Source organism: Diabrotica undecimpunctata, chromosome 5, assembly GCF_040954645.1.
Source record: "Diabrotica undecimpunctata isolate CICGRU chromosome 5, icDiaUnde3, whole genome shotgun sequence".
NCBI lineage: Eukaryota > Metazoa > Arthropoda > Insecta > Coleoptera > Chrysomelidae > Diabrotica > Diabrotica undecimpunctata.
In genome coordinates, this window is record NC_092807.1 from 63,127,426 (window position 1) to 63,144,287 (window position 16,862).

The 16,862-nt window shown below is 31.4% G+C and overlaps 1 protein-coding gene across 1 annotated transcript in view; it reads left to right on the top strand.

Annotated features, from left to right (window-relative positions):
* sti (citron rho-interacting kinase sticky) overlaps positions 1-16,862 on the top strand; it is a 97,483-nt gene that overhangs the window by 13,979 nt on the left and 66,642 nt on the right. The window contains 3 exon segments of the mRNA XM_072532016.1: positions 595-610; positions 613-1,259; positions 8,497-9,025. Coding sequence (XP_072388117.1) covers positions 595-610; positions 613-1,259; positions 8,497-9,025 — 1,192 coding nt within the window.

Below are 16,862 nucleotides of genomic sequence, written 5' to 3' on the forward strand. Positions count from 1 at the left end.
TACAGTGAATCTTTTCATCACCCCTCATCATAACAAACCTTTCATAACATACATTTTTTTTATTTTCTAAGTTAAGATTTGCAATCTGTCCTGTTTGGACAATAATTAAATTTGATAATTCAAACAGAGAAATTAACATGAGCGAAGAATACCTGCCAGTGCTAGTACCTTCCTTATTAAATTTATCTATAATTAATATTAAAAATTTGTTTCTTATATTCTAAACAATTTACTTATGAAAATCTATCTGGTACGTCCAAGGGTTTGTCTCTTAAGTTATAAGTTTTTATAATAACAAACATTGAAATCAAAATTTAGAACTTGTGTTAAATCACTTTGATACTCAACTGAAAAAAATCAGTTGTTAAAATATTTCGCTAATATTAAGTTAAAATTAATCATGTAAAATTAAAGAAAAAGGTTGGTAGAGTATTACTACATATAGTAAAATCAAATATTTTATAAATGTATAGAGTATTAATCAATCTGGTAATTATCAAAACTGCATTTTAAAAAGTATTACTATGAAGGTGTTTACCTATGAAATATATCATCATAATATGTCGCATAATAAATATTTGGCTGTTCTTTTAGGTTTCTTGCGATTTTTGGTCCTTGGAATTCTTGCCTATGAGCTAACTATAGGAAGAACACCTTTTACAGGCCAAAATATGACTTCCATATTCTCAAAAATAATGAATCACAACAATTCTTTGATATTTCCATCTGACTTTGTTGTCAGTCAAGCTTATACATCATTAGTAAAAAAATTACTAACAGATCAAAATTCTAGATTAAATTTAACTCAAATAAAAGAACATGCTTTATTTAAAGATATATCTTTTGATACTTTGAGAGAGCAAGTGCCTCCTTTTGTGCCTAAAATAACATCTTTAGAAGACACTAGCAATTTTACAGATGTACAAAGCAAAAAGAAAAACCCTAACATGGATTCATTTAAAAAACGAAACCAATTTTCTGGCAGGAACCTACCATTTGTTGGTTTTACATTCACCCATGATTCTGATTGTTGCGAACGAACTTTTGAAAGAAAAATTTTAACCAAAGATGGTATTGTAGATGGTTTAAAAAACAAAATTGATACACTTACAAAAAAATTAGTAACCTGGGAAACATTTGAAAATGAAAAACAGACTCTGGAGTTTAAACAAGAGGAACTAGAAAGAAAGTTAGGGAGTATTCAAAATTTAAGGGATAGATTGGAGAGGGAGCTAGCTGGTAGTCTGGCAGAATGTACGGTAAGTATTAGAATACAGTTTCTATGATTATTCATTAATATGTTAAAGTTTGTCGCATCACTAATTTCGCTCCATTGGTGCTCAATAGAAATGCCAAATTATTGTGCTATTTTACTGTAATTTTTTTGAAACAATTAAAGGGTAAGTACCCTTCGTTGAGGTAGGCAGAATGCCCTCACTGCTAGAATAATTTTTTTTTCATATTTTTACGTTCTAGATGATTAAAAAATAAGCTCAATTTTAGCACGCCAATTTTTTTTAAAGAGCTCATAACTTGTTTTGGGGATGGCTTCAAGTTCAATTTTGTTTTATTTTCTGTATTTGACCAAGAACTGTATCTCTGATTTTTTTCAGATTTTTTCGTGAGAATCGCCATCTCAAACACCCGAAAAAATGTTTTTTTGGAGAGTTCTGGGGGTTTCTTCATTTTATAGACTTCAAAATGCATCAAATCCCCTAAAAAACAGGTTTTCGGAGTTTTGAAGATGGCTCACCATACCAATATGGGTTTTTTTGGGTGTTTAAAGGAGTTTGGCCCAATTTTTGAATCTCATAAAGACCTCATTTAATTTAAAATATATATATATATATATATATATATATATATATATATATATATATATATATATATATACAGGGTGAGTCATAACTATTGGGACATAGACTAAGGACAGGTTATTTGGACCAAAATATGGTTATTGGGCCAAATATGCCTTAATAAAATGTTGCTGAGAAAAAAGATACAGGGCGATTAAAGTTAATTTTTGTCGTTCGTTTTTTGCCAATAGTTTCCCTGTATATTTATAAATTGCTATCAAAATTGGCACAGAGGCATAATCTTAGACAAGAAATAGTATTTTATTTACAATTCCACTATCAAATACCAAACTAATAAACAAAGTTGCAACTAACGTAAGGTTTCCGTTTTGACGATAAATCAAAACTAAACACACTTTAACTTAAAAAACTAAAAACTCAAACTAAATATTCTACATGGTCTCCTCCGATTTCTATGCCTTTTCTAATTCTTTTTATAAAGGATTTTCGGACGTTAAAAAAAATATTATTCTGTCCGCTTATAAGATTAGCTGCATTTTGAATGTATCTCCAAAGTTCGTCTCGTGTATTAATTTAATTGGCATAAACTAAGGACTTCATATGTCCCCAAAAATAAAAATCTAGCGGGTTGTACTCAGGACTTCTTGGTGGCCATTGAAAATCACTGCCTCTGCCAATCCATCGTTGAGGAAATACGTCATTAAAATGATTTCTAACAGCTAATGAAAAATGAGGTGGCGCTTCATTCTGCATAAACCACATGTTTCTTGTTACATCCAGTGACAGATCATCTAAAATACCACTAAGAGTATTTTCCAAAAAGAATAAATAAGAATCTCCATTTAAATTCGGAGGAAGAACATAAGGCCCTAGTAGTTGGTCGCCTATAATGCCACACCAAATATTCAATTTAAACTCATGCTGAAAATGTCTAGCTTTAATAGCATGCGGGTTTTCTTCTTCCCAATAATGACTATTTCGCCAATTAAAAACCCCTCGTCTGGTAAAAGTTGCTTCGTCGGTGAACATAATATTCTTAATAAAGTGTCTGTCATTGCGATGTTTATTCAGAATACGTTGGCAAAACTGTAACCGTCGTGGAAGATCTGTTGGAAGTAGTGGAAGTTGGATTTGAACAGGAGTGAAGTGATAAGGATGGAGGTTCTCTTTTTTTAGAATTCTAACAATAGACGACTGACTTACTCCTGTTGTACTCGAACCAAAAGTTCATCTTCTTGATTAGGTGTGATTTGTTTCGGTCGACCACCCCGATTTTTAGTGTGAAATGACCCAGTTTCACCTAAACTACGATATAATCTTGCAAAAGTTTTGTGATTTGGTTGCCTTCTGTTTGCGTATAACATTCCATACCTTCTGGCTGCCGAGCGACCGCAAAAATTTTCTTGTACGTATACGCAAATCATATCTCGCATTTCTTCATTAGTAAAATCATTGTGACGAGGCATTTCAATCAAAAAAAGTAATGATTACTTTTAAAAAATGCAACATTACACTAAACTGTCACATCAAAAATAATTTACTCTGAACAAATTACATTTACCAACAACAATTATCTGACAGTCCAAAGCATACTTTTCATAAATGAAATAATATTTGAAATCCTTTTTTAAGACTCTAAGCAGTTCGACTGCGTTTTTATCGAAAACGGTTGAAATTATCATGTTTAAACAAGAGTACCAATTTTACGTAAAAATGATGTTTACGTCATATTTTCTAATAAAAATTACTAAAAAGTTTCATCAGAACAAGTTTAGACTCAATTTGATCATTAGGAATGATCCACGTGGCGCCCTCTATGACAAAACGTAAAATTGTAAATAAAATACTCTTTCTTGTCTAAGATTATGCCTCTGTGCCAATTTTGATAGCAATTTATAAATATACAGGGAAACTATTAGCAAAAAACGAAAAACAATAAAATTGCGTTGAACCTTATTTTTTAATCACATAGAACTTAAAAAAAAAATGAAAAAAAATTGAATTCTGAAAGTGAGGGCATTTTGTCTATATTAAAGGGTGTACCCTTTGCATATACTAAGGAGTAGCACAGAGGTTAGGAAAAAATAGCGAAAGTGCCATTATTTAGAGCCATCTAGTAAAAATTGCTCTGGTAAGCTTGTTCTTATTCCATTTTAACAATTTAATAGTATACAAGGTCAATTTAAGTATACTTTATTAAACTCAAGAGCTGTAGCTATGTTGGTTTGATGAGTACTGCATTAGAACATTGTTTGTTTTTAAATAAGTTGAAACAAGATATTTTCGGCTATAAATTTTGATTACATTATCTATGTTACTACAAAAAGGTTTTTTTATGAATTAAAAATAAACACCCTAAGAAGAAATTTAAAATAATTCAAATTTGATTGGTCTAAATTAAGTAGTTGCCTAAAAGTAATTGTTTTAATTCGAATTTAAATCAACACCTTCTATAAAGCCGGTCTTGCGTGCAGAATTATATGTCGCTTCCCTTCCCAGCATGGTTGATCGATTTTACGCTATATATTGATATGTTTTGCTATGTCACCAAATTATATTCCTTTTAGTTTAAACAAACTTTTATCAAAAGTCAGATGTCCTTATTTGCACGCATTTGATATATTATATTACAAATTTTAAATTTTCGTCTTTCCCACATATCGTTCGTTCTACATGACGGGTGAGTTTTGCGGTGGTCGTTTTCCCGCAGTTCACTATTCTAATATTTTATTGTAGATCTTAATTTTGATTCGCTAATTCCTAAAGGAATTGTACACCCGCTGTTGTACAGATGTTAATGATTTTAAAAAACCCATTCATACATTAGTATATGTTTCTGATCTTAAATCTACAGTACGAAAAATGTAAACCTGCTTATCTGTCTATACTTAATTTACGCGAACTGAGAACTGATAGCTAAAATTTCCATGGCACTCTATACAATAATACGCCATAACATATAGAGTATACATTTGACAAATTCAAGTCCGCTATTGGAATAAGCTTGTATATTAAATATTATTTTAACCACAAAATGTTGAAGTTTCGGCAAGGTCGCACTTGTCATTGTCAATTCTTGTTCTTATAATATTGGGCTTTGCATTACTATACAGAGTATTTAACAATTTATGACCATTTTTATTTCGAAATCCCTATGAAATCAACACCATGTATATAAAGAAGTAATGCATAAACAATTATTTCTTTTATCTAATAAGGTAAACAACATATTGTAGTTTTTAAATTAAGTTTAATTGAAATCATTGACTAAAATTTGTATACAGGGTGAACTACAAAACTAGATTACGATTTTCTCAATTTGTAAATGTTAAACCCTGTATTTTATCTTTTAGAAATATTGTATTTACTCTTTCACTTTTATATAGAATTCCCTATACCTAAACTCATTATTTTCCGAGATATTTTTAGTTTTCTTCAAATTTCGGAAGTACATTCAATTTTTGTAAGTAGAAATATGTATTGAGTGATAATATAACAAAAATTATTTTTATTCAATAACGTCTATCAAGTTTGTAACCGATGTTCAAATGACCGAGCCACATTTCTTTTGTAAGTAAATTTTATTAGAATCTTCTTTTATTCTATTTTTCATATCATCTGGCGTTGAGGGAAGCTTCTGGTATACAAGGTCTTTTATATAGCCCCACATGAAAAAATCAATTTTGAAGAATTCCGGTGATCGCGGTGGCCAAACGGTTGGTCCTCCTCTAACTATCTATCTCTCAGGAAAGTTATTATTTAGATAATTGTGAATAGGGACAGTGTGTTGAACTGGAGCACTGTCGTGTAAAAACCACATTCGTTGTCGAATATTAAGCGGTCCATTTTGCAGTAGTATTGGCAAATGATTATTTAGAAAATCCAGATATATGGCACCATTCTCACGACCGCCAAAAAAATGTGGACCAATCACATAATTGCCAATAATACCACCACAAACATTTATAGACCACCTAGTTTGACTATGAGTGTTAACAAAACATAGATTGCTTGATGCATAGTAATGAAATTTATGCCGATTCACCGTCCCACTTTTTATGAAATGTAGCCTCATTTCCAAAAAGCACATAATGAAAAAAAAATCGGTCTCTTTGCACTTGCTGCTGAGTTTTTTTGCTAATTTTTTAAAAGCTCTTGCGTTTGGCTTCCTCCGTTCAGTATATCGCTCGTGATATATTCTGGATGCAAGTAAGCAATTTATGGAACTTTCTTCTAATATCCAGGATCGTATCTGTTAACCTTCTTCTAAAAAAAAATAATTTTTAACAATAAAGATAAGCCACACAGATCGATTAAAAAGGTAATAATATGAAAACTGTCATTTTCAAAGCTTACCGTTTACGGTTTAATAAAAACTCATTTTTTCAAAGCCTACTATTTTACCTTTGTAACTGACACAAATGGCCTTTTACTTATTAATAATCGCGCGTCACAATCGGCAGTTAGAAATGTTTTATTAAAAATTTCTGGCTTAGAATATTGTTAATATACCAATCTAATCTGGTCTTTTATCTGGTCTGTTCTTCTCTACGGAGTCGAAACATGGACTTTAAAAATAAAGAGCCTGAATAGAATCGAGGCATTTGAAATGTGGGTGTACCGTAGAATTTTAAAAATTCCTTGGACAGCACGAAAAACAAATGAAGAAGTACTAGCGAGACTCAATTTAGAAAAAGAACTATTGAGAACAGTCAAAAGAAGAAAAACCAGTTATTTAGGGCATTTGTTGCGCAACGAGAAATACTACATCCCTCAGTTGATAATAAAAGGCAAAATAGAAGGAAAGCGAGGAATTGGAAGAAAAAAATTGTCCTGGTTACGTAATATCAGAAACTGGACAGGACTTGGATTTGAGGAACTCTTAAGAACAGCTGAAGATAGACAAACGTTTGCCACCATAACCGCTAACCTCCATTGATGGAGACGGCACTTGAAGAAGAAGACCAATCTAAAAATTGTTACATCAATTGTAAATCAATTAAAATTAATTAATTAAGATTAAAAAAAATCTTGTTATATTATACAAAACATATCTTGTAGGAATTTTAGAAATCTTGTATTTCATTAAGAAAATATGATATTTCCACAATATCACATTTATTGATACATTCATTGCATATTGTTATAGTTTATATTTTTTGTTAGTTACTTATTCAATAAAAATAATTTTATTATATTATCACTTAATACTCAATACTTATTTCTACTTACAAAAATTGAATTAAACAAAACTGCATATATCTCAGAAAGTAATGAGTTTAGGTATAGGGAATGCTATATAAAAATGAAAGAGTATCATAAATACAATATTTTTTAAAAATAAAGTGTAACGATGAGTCAAAGCCATCACCGTTAAACCAGCGTGCGCGAGAACCAACCCATGAAGTAGGAGTGTATCGACAGTAGAAAGGGCAAAACTAATTACACAGCTCCGCTATATAAACCGCAACATTTCCTCATAGAGACAGAATCGACAGGTGTTGACTGAAGGTTCTCTTCTTCCCTACCCCGGCTTGTGGACGTGTTGAGTTCACAAGTTGTTCCGTCTCCCATACCGCCGCTATCCGAAGAGCGTGTTGAGCTCTTCACTACCCGTACTCTGAAGCAGTCGTGTTGAGACTGTCGAGGAGTGTCCTATTAACCCGAATCACTTAAGGGACGTGTTGAGTTCCTTTCCTTCCTTTGTACCTATCGTCCGCTGTTATTAAATCGATACAACGTTACCGTAAAATTTCAGATACACACTCGCTTGCCGATAAGACTAGTTCCATATGACAAGGTCAAGCTTAATTTGAATAAATAGGCCAGGTACGGAGAAGACTAAACCAAATTGTAAATATGTACATAAGATTTTTGTCAATTTAATTTAAGGAAGACAATAAAGTTTTATTTTTATTTTGAACTCTGTCTCTGACTGTCTAAAAGCTACCCGGATAGTGACTCCCACGAGAGGACATCACAAAAGTATAGGGTGATCCATTTAAAAAAATTGAGAAAATCGTAATTTTGTTTTGTAGTTCACCCTGTATGCAAATTTTTGTCAATAATTTCAATTAAATTTAATTTAAAAACTACAATATATTGTTTACTTTGTTAAATAAAATAAATAATTATTTCTGTATTACTTCATTATATATATATATATATATATATATATATATATATATATATATATATATATATATATATATATATATATATATATATATATATATATATATATATATATATATATATATATATATATATATATATATATATATATATATATATATATATATATATATATATATATATATATGGTGTTGATTTCATAAGGATTTCGAAATAAAAATGATCATAACTTGTATACATTGTATAGTAATGCAAAACTCTATAATAAGAATAGTTCTTATAGTAACACTATAAGAACAAGAATTATGAGAAGAAAAAAATTTGAAAAAATATATAGCGTGTCCCATTTAAAAAATTGTATGTTTGCTATACCATATACTTATTAATCACCCTGTAGAATTCCACATATTTTCCAAGTATAGAGAATATCATTGCCTACATCTTTTCTAAATACTTTTTTAAATATTCTGTACCATAATGAAAATAATTACTAAATTTTTCTCAAACTTGATCAATATCAATATAAATATTCCACTTTTTTAAGGCTCTCAAGAGAACTTTGGAATTGGAACGTAAAGATCGGGTGGAGCTGGAAAAAAAAGCCTTGGACCTTATCAAATCAGCAAAAATAAAATGGGAAACAGCGGAGAAAGTGAAAGTTGAATCTCTTACTCTTGAAATTGAACAACAAAAAGAGAAGATATCAGAACTAACAACCACAAACAAAATGCTGAATGAACAACTTCAACATGCTCTGAAATTAGAGAACAGACATAAAGAATCTTTAGAAAAGGTCGAATTGCTAAGCAGAAGAAGTGTTGTTGGACTAGAATCCAGATTAGACAGAGTAACGAGTGAAACACAGGGTACTATAACAGAATTACAAAAAAAATTAACTGAAGAAGTGCACAAGAATAATATTCTAGAAATCAAATTGTTGGATATGAAAGATAAAGATAAAATACTACGAGAAAAACTGAAATGTTCTGAAAAAGAATATGTGTCTTGGAAAGAATTGATTGATGAAGCTGAATCGCAAATTAGAAACTTAAATGAAAAAATTAATATTTTAGGTGAGTATTATAGTTATTTATATTAATTGAATGTAAGATATACCCAAAGCAACATCTAGCACAATCACAACAAAACAGTCCTTTCAGATGAATTTTTCTGTTATAGCATGTTATATATAGAGTAGATGTAACGATAGCCAAGCGGTTGTCAATAGGTAATGATGTGTGGATAATGAAGAACATAACGATAATTCATTCCTATAGTTCATGATTTTCGTGCTTATGGACCGAAGTTATTTCTTGCTGACAGCTCTCAGTCTGGAGAGTTTGTAAAAATACTTTAGATCTGTGTAGAATCATTCATTCATAAATATTTTTTATAAAACACTATTAAATTATATATATATATATATATATATATATATATATATATATATATATATATATATATATATATATACATATTCAGGGATTCTACAGTATTCACTGCCTTCCCTCGCTCAACCGTTTCCATCTCTGTCTGTTGTCCAATTCTCCATCGTTTAGGCCTCTCTTACTCATGGCATCGTCTACTTCGTTCCTCCAGGATTTTCGGGATCGTCTTCTTTTCCTCCTTCCTATGGGGCTCCATTCGGTTATTCTCTTTATACATCTGCTGTCGCTAGTTCTTCTTACATGTCCATTTAGTCTTTTTTGTTCTATATATGTTAGTATGTCTGTTTCTATTGATGTTCTTTGCTTTATTTCGTCATTACTTCTCCTATCCATTCTTGTTACTCTGCAGCATCTTCGCAGGCATTCCATCTCTGTTGCTACTATCTTACTGCTGGTTTTCTTGTTTATGATCCAATTTTCAGCCCCATATGTCATAATACTTCGCACTAATCTAATGTTTTATGAATCTGTGTTTTTGTCTTCATATTTAGGTGTCTATCCTACCATACTGAGTTAAGTTGTCGGATTGCTGTTCTTGTTTATCCTAATCTTTGTGTAATTTCTTCCTCTGTTGTTGCTCTATTCTATGCTCTAGAAAAGGAAGGACTATTAAATTATTAAAGTTAATTTGTTGGTTAGTAGGTTATGGAATTAAGTAAGATTAAGTGTCTAATAAACCTTTACTACTGTACCTACTTAATCTATTAGTTTAATGTAGTTAGGAAATTTATATGCCGAATTTCAGTTCTTCCAGAAACTCCCTTTCTGTTTATTTTCAAAAATGTTTTTTTATTATTTTGCCCAATGTACAAACAAATATACAGATACGGAAAAAACTAACGGTTAGTATTTCAAAATTAGCGAGATATACTAACAAAGATACTAGCAACATGTTTCCTTTTAACAGACAGAGATCAAAATCACATTTCCTCCTAGTCTCCCTATTGAAACCCGAATGTTTCCGATCGAATTTAATACTTTAAAATACCATCCTGCATTGCAAGATGTACGATAATTATCCTTTTATACGATTATTTTATCTTTGTCCGTAACATACGATTATAGTAAAATATACGATAATTTCAGTTGATGCTATCCTCTATTAAGTTTTTATCTTGAGTATCTCGTGTAACATATATAAACGTTGAAATGAAAACAAACATTTCTCGGGCTCTAAACTTCAACATCTTAACGTAAGGTAAGCAAAATAAAATAAAAATGTGTGAATTGCAATGGGAAGTTTTTTACCTATTTTTGGAATGAGTTTTACCAAAATTTGTGGAATTGAATAAATTTTTCCAAAGCGATAAAGTAGTTATCACAGATTTGCACAGCGAAATGATCCTAATGTAGAAAGATCTATTGCTTACTTACATGGACCCACAATATGTGAGATAAACTAATGTTGAAACAATTGATTCTCAAGATATTACAAAATTTGTCTACTTAAAAACATTTATCTAGGAATTGTGGTGACGTAAAATATGTGGCCCATCGCGAAATAGGCTTTTATTTTATTTGCCAGCATAAGCCTTCTATTTATTTCCGGTTCTTCTTCATTGCTCGCGACCAGTATGTGACTCTATTCACATGTTCTATATCGTCAATAAAGTGTTGTTGCGCCGGTCTATTTGATCTGGTTTGTATGAGTAGTTTTGTTTTATTTGTATTTATTGCTAGCCCTACTGCTTCTGCACTCTTTCAACTCAACGTAGGTTTCTTCCGCTGCATTCACTGTTCTGCTCATTATGTTTATATCATCTGCGTATGCTGCTAATTGGGTAGATTTGTTTGTAAGTATGTTATTTCCACTCACCGAATTCTATTTTAAAGTGGGTCAAATAAAACATTTTGACGGTAATCCTCTATTTGTGAAAGTATATTTTTAAAAGAAACTTAATAAAGACGAAGTGCAGTAACCACTTGATGAAGACACTTATATGGCATTATTCATTCATCCCAATCAGTTCATCTTCAAAAGGTTTGTGTCAATTTTACGCTGTCAGAAGTAATGGTTAAAACTATAAATACATCAATTTATACAATAAAGAAGCTGATGACTGATGACAATCTGCAAGAAGTTGAGTTAACATTAACTGAATATTTTTTAAGGTTTTTTCTTTTAAATAATTTGTTTGTTTATGATATTTTATTTGTCTTCGTTTGATTCTTTTACAAAAAAATTAAATATATTATTTTTTCCACTTTGTTAATTTCGTATTCAATTGAATATAGATAGGTACGATAATCGGTATTATAAAATACGATAATTTAAACAACGGCATACGCTTTTCTGATTTCGATGTCCTGGTACCGCTGAGTCTACAGAAACATACTTACAAAACGAATTGGTTTGGTGACCCCGCCTACTAGTAATGCTATATCGTTTTAAATATGTTTCTCTCATTATACGGTTTTCTGACTTCGATGACCTGGCAACGCTGCGTCTACAGAAACATACTTTCGAAACGAATTGGTTTGATGGCCTGGATGGGGAAAATATGTTTCTCTCATTTCCTATCGTTGAAAGCGCATACTTGAAGTAGTTAGCGTTGAATTTGAGATTAGCGTCCAAACTTTGTTTGAACTCTGTAGTACGTTAACGTGGTAGACGTGTATAAACGACAAAAATTGAACTTGAAATTTCGAACATTTGGCTACAAAGTTGGATTTTATTGAATATGCGAATTCAACGTATATAATAAATAGATAACCGAAAATTTTTTAAAAACAAGGTCAATCTACGCAAACGATCAGTGCTATGTGCTCCGAGCGGTTGAAGTGCAGTATGGTTGCGGAGAACTATATATTACACAACACCATGGATCGTGTTAGAATGTAGGTACTGCGGTCAGTGGCTTAATTGAAACTACATTTATTTCAGGAGTTCGATATTTCGTTGACTTTAGTTTTTTAACTTCATCAGGAACAAACTACAAAATTAACTAACAGTTAAATACAATTACAATTACAAACGTAATTTTATAGCTTACGAAATGTTCTGTTTTATTTTATAAAGCAAATTATGTCAGAGCGACTCATATTCTATGTGTGTGTGTTTTTTACACATGAGTCGTTAGGGCCCACGAGTTATATTGTAGTACCAGGTGTTAGATACTTTTATAGGTTTATTTATAGGTTAATTTTATATGTTTGTTTTAATTTCTCATAGAATTCTTCTTTTTCTGTGTTTGTTTTATCCTTTGTGGGAGCATGTGCATTATTAGAATACTATTTTGCTAACTACAAAACCTACACCAAAGATATGTTACATTTGAAGGCAGCTATAGCATATTGTACTCAGATTCTTCTGGATAGTACCGGTCCCTTTCCATCGTACCTCATGTATAGCTGATACGTCCATATTATAGTTGTTAAGAATATCTATGACGGATAACAACAATGATTTTCAGAACGTAATGCAACGCCTTAATGTACGCTGTCATGGGTACGGACTGAAGATAAATTTAAAGAAAACTAAATGCATGATCATGACTAAATCTGCAAGTGCAAATATCCAATCGACTATTGAAGATACTGCAATTGAGAGTGTTAATAACTATAAATACTTAGGAACATGGATAACATCAGATGTAGACCAAACCAAAGAAATTAGGACACGCATTGAAATAGCACGTGCATCATTCATTAAACTTAAAAAGTTTCTTTGTTGTCGGGATATAAGGTTAGAACTACGCCTGAGAATGCTTCGATGTTACGTGTTCTCTACTCTTCTTTATGGCTTGGAAGCGTGGACACTAAAACAAGTCCATCTGAATAAGTTGGCCGCCTTTGAATTTTGGTGCTACAGAAGAATCCTACGAATATCTTGGATTCAAAGAATGTCAAACGTGGAAGTAACTAGAAGGATACGAAATGAGGCGGAAATAATATTAACTATCAAAAGACAAAAACTTAGAGTACTTAGGACATGTGATGAGAGAGCAAAAATAAGCATTATTACAACTTATTATGCAGGGCAAAATCCGAGGAAAGCGAAATGTGGGAAGACGAAGAATATCCTGGCTTTAGATCTTAAGGGAATGGTTTGAATGCAGTAGTGCAGAACTTTTTAGAGCAGCAGTCAACAGAGTCCGCATAGCCATGATGATTTCCAACCTTCGATAGAAGATGGAACTTAAAGAAGAAGAAGAGTATCTAAGAGACATTTGATCACTCCTGCAGAGTACACTGTTCTCACGTTCTGTGATCCAAATCGAATATCTTTTTTTCGTTTGCCAGATCGTCTACATAAGGTCCGTCCGGTTTTTGTTTTTTTTTTCAGCTCTCGTAACAATGCTTTTTTCCAGGGTAGGGGGTTGTTAGCCCTACGCCCAACCCTCAGACTCGGAGGACCAGGTACTCCTCTATTAGGGTTACCATACCTTAGTCTATTTTGGTTCGCATCAGTATTTTATTTTGCATCTACCCGCCGGTCCTAGGGCCGGTTAGGGCGTTTCCCTATCCAACACCTAGGAACGCTTCCGATGGGAAACAAACAACTTCACACGGATCATATAAACCTCCCCAGAATAAATTGATAGTAGAATATAATCTCTCGTTAACTAATGATCATTAGCATTAGATAAATCCCCATTTTCTAAATGAATAAAAAATAAAATGAATTAAAGAACAAATTAATTTTGTTTACGAACATTTTAAGAACAGTTTTGACGAAATTGTGAGTAAATACAGATTTAAACAAATCTTGCATTCTCCCGCTCTTCATCTGCATCCAAACTCAAGTCACAAGTTGTTAACTCATTATCGCCAGAAAATAAAAAAGTAGCAATAAAAGACTTTAGCGTCTATCCATTGTCTTAAAAATTATCTATACTGCGGATTCTTTGGTATTAGCTATTCAAAACTTTATCAATAGTGTAATTGCACTGGGAGTGTCCAGTACCATGATCTGGATTCCATCTCATATGGAAATACCTGGCAAAGAACTTACCGACCTTTCTGCAAAATAAGCCGCTGAAAAAACAGCCGCTCTTAATTCGACGATTCAGAATAGGCCATATAAACCAGTGTATCTGAAAAAATCATTGATTTCACGTAAAAATGTACAGATATTTGAAGGTTCTAAAATATAGAATATACCAGGAACCTGATATCGTAATACATATTAAGATAGGACGTCTGAGGTGGATAGGGCATGTAATGCGGATGGAACAAAATGACCCAGCTAGAACGCTCCTTGATAGACATTGGTTAGATAAGAAGAGGAAGACCCTGAACAAGGTTTCTTGATAACATCGATGAATACATGAGACATATGGGAATACGTGCTTGACGGAGAAAGACGATGGATAGGGACGACTGGAGAGAAATTCTTGAGGAGGCTAGGACCCACGCAGGGTTGTAAAGCCAGAATGATGATGAAAAGGTATATGAGAGGAAGCTTGAAGATGTAAAGTGGATTTGGCTTTGTGTTTTTTTAAACAATCTTAAAAAGTGAAAAAATATCTTTTGCCTATAAAACGTTCTTATACATTCTAGAGAAAAATGATTCAAATAAATTTATGGTTGTAGTTCATAAAAAGTTCTTTAATTTTGAGAGTTTCCAAATTAAAATACACAAACAATTGACCGAGATAATAAAAAATCCTAATTTTTGCAATAATTTATAAATTTTAACTTTTTTTGAAACTGTTGGGCACTGTTGAATAATCACGGACAAGTGCAGTTGTTTAAATAATCGCTCTCACTGATAAACAATTTGGTCGATCTGCTTAAAATTTAGCACATTTTAACATCTTTTAATAACAAAAAAAACCAAGGTATTAATATATAATATATAAAGTACTACAAAAAAAAGGGATAACGGGACCGAGATAATTACAATTTTCGCAATTATCTCGGCCAATTGTTTATGCATTTTATTGTGATACTCTCAAAATTAAAAAACTTTTTATGTTCTACAACTTTTATTTGAACCTTTTTTCTTTAGAATTTATAGGAAACGTTTTATAAGCAAAAAATATTATTTTCCCTTTCTAAGATTGTAAAAAAAAACAAAGCAAAATCAGATGTACGGCTGCACTCATTTTTCATTAAAATTTAAAACCTTAAAATATCTGCATTAGATTTATTTCAGCTTTTTTCTTCCTTGACTGGGGTAATATAATATTAACTCATAAACATTTAATGACCAACTTTTAAAGATTCACCGTCATATGCAAACAGTGGTGACATTGTAGCCTTCACACATGTACTTGTGGACTGTCCTTATTTCAGTAATAACAGAAAAAATAATCATCTGAATCGAAACCTACAGAATATCCTGAGCCCGCCAGATCAATTTCAAAACCTTATCAGTTACCTGGTAAAGCCAAAAGCAGTCTTTACTAGGGAATTTAGAAGAAAAAATGTTTAGATATTCATCACTATTAATTGTACCAATATTTAAAGCAGTTTTCTTTATCGATTATAATGTAACTGTGTACCGTAATGTAATAAAATTGTACTTATGTCTCGTGAATACTTCCCCCGAAATATAGGCTCCTATGGAATAAATTTATTATAGTTCTTTTTTAAATACCCGTTATCGGTCACAAAAATTATAATTATCGTACCTACCGGTTATTTGTAGATATAGGTAAAAGCTGTTTGTTGTTTTACGGTGTTATCACTTTTTTATTGTTAGATTTGTTTATTTTGATCGCTAAATTCACAGCTTTATGGTCTGCACTGAGTGTTACTTGTTAATTTCTCGATGGTGAAAGTTTTGCTGATTTTACTCACAGTTTATTAAATAACGGAAAAATCTCTTTTTAATATTTCCTGTATATATATTTTCTCATTTCAGCAATAATTGGACTACATCCGCAAACTAATATTTTTATTGCTTGCAACAATCACTTAAGAAATATGCTTATTTTTAATGTGCTTTAATTTTATGGCATTTTTAGCTTCAGCATTATGCAAATTGATAATTCAGTTCGTTTTTATTTGGAAACATTTTTAATTAAACACTGTACACAGCAATGACTTTAAATATTTTTGTTATATTGTTTAAATATTTTTTAATTTCTTCCTGCAATGTTCTGATTTACAGTCATTTCTATGTATACCTACTTGCGAACATTTTAATGCCAAAATTCTACTTGTCCGTTTTTTTTAATATTTATTGATATTATCACTTAAGAAATATGCTTATTTTTAATGTGCTTTAATTTTATGGCATTTTTAGCTTCAGCATTATGCAAATTGATAATTCAGTTCGTTTTTATTTGGAAACATTTTTAATTAAACACTGTACACAGCAATGACTTTAAATATTTTTGTTATATTGTTTAAATATTTTTTAATTTCTTCCTGCAATGTTCTGATTTACAGTCATTTCTATGTATACCTACTTGCGAACATTTTAATGCCAAAATTCTACTTGTCCGTTTTTTTTTAATATTTATTGATATTATTTTAAGCCATTCAGTAATCTTCTAAGTCTTTATCTGTA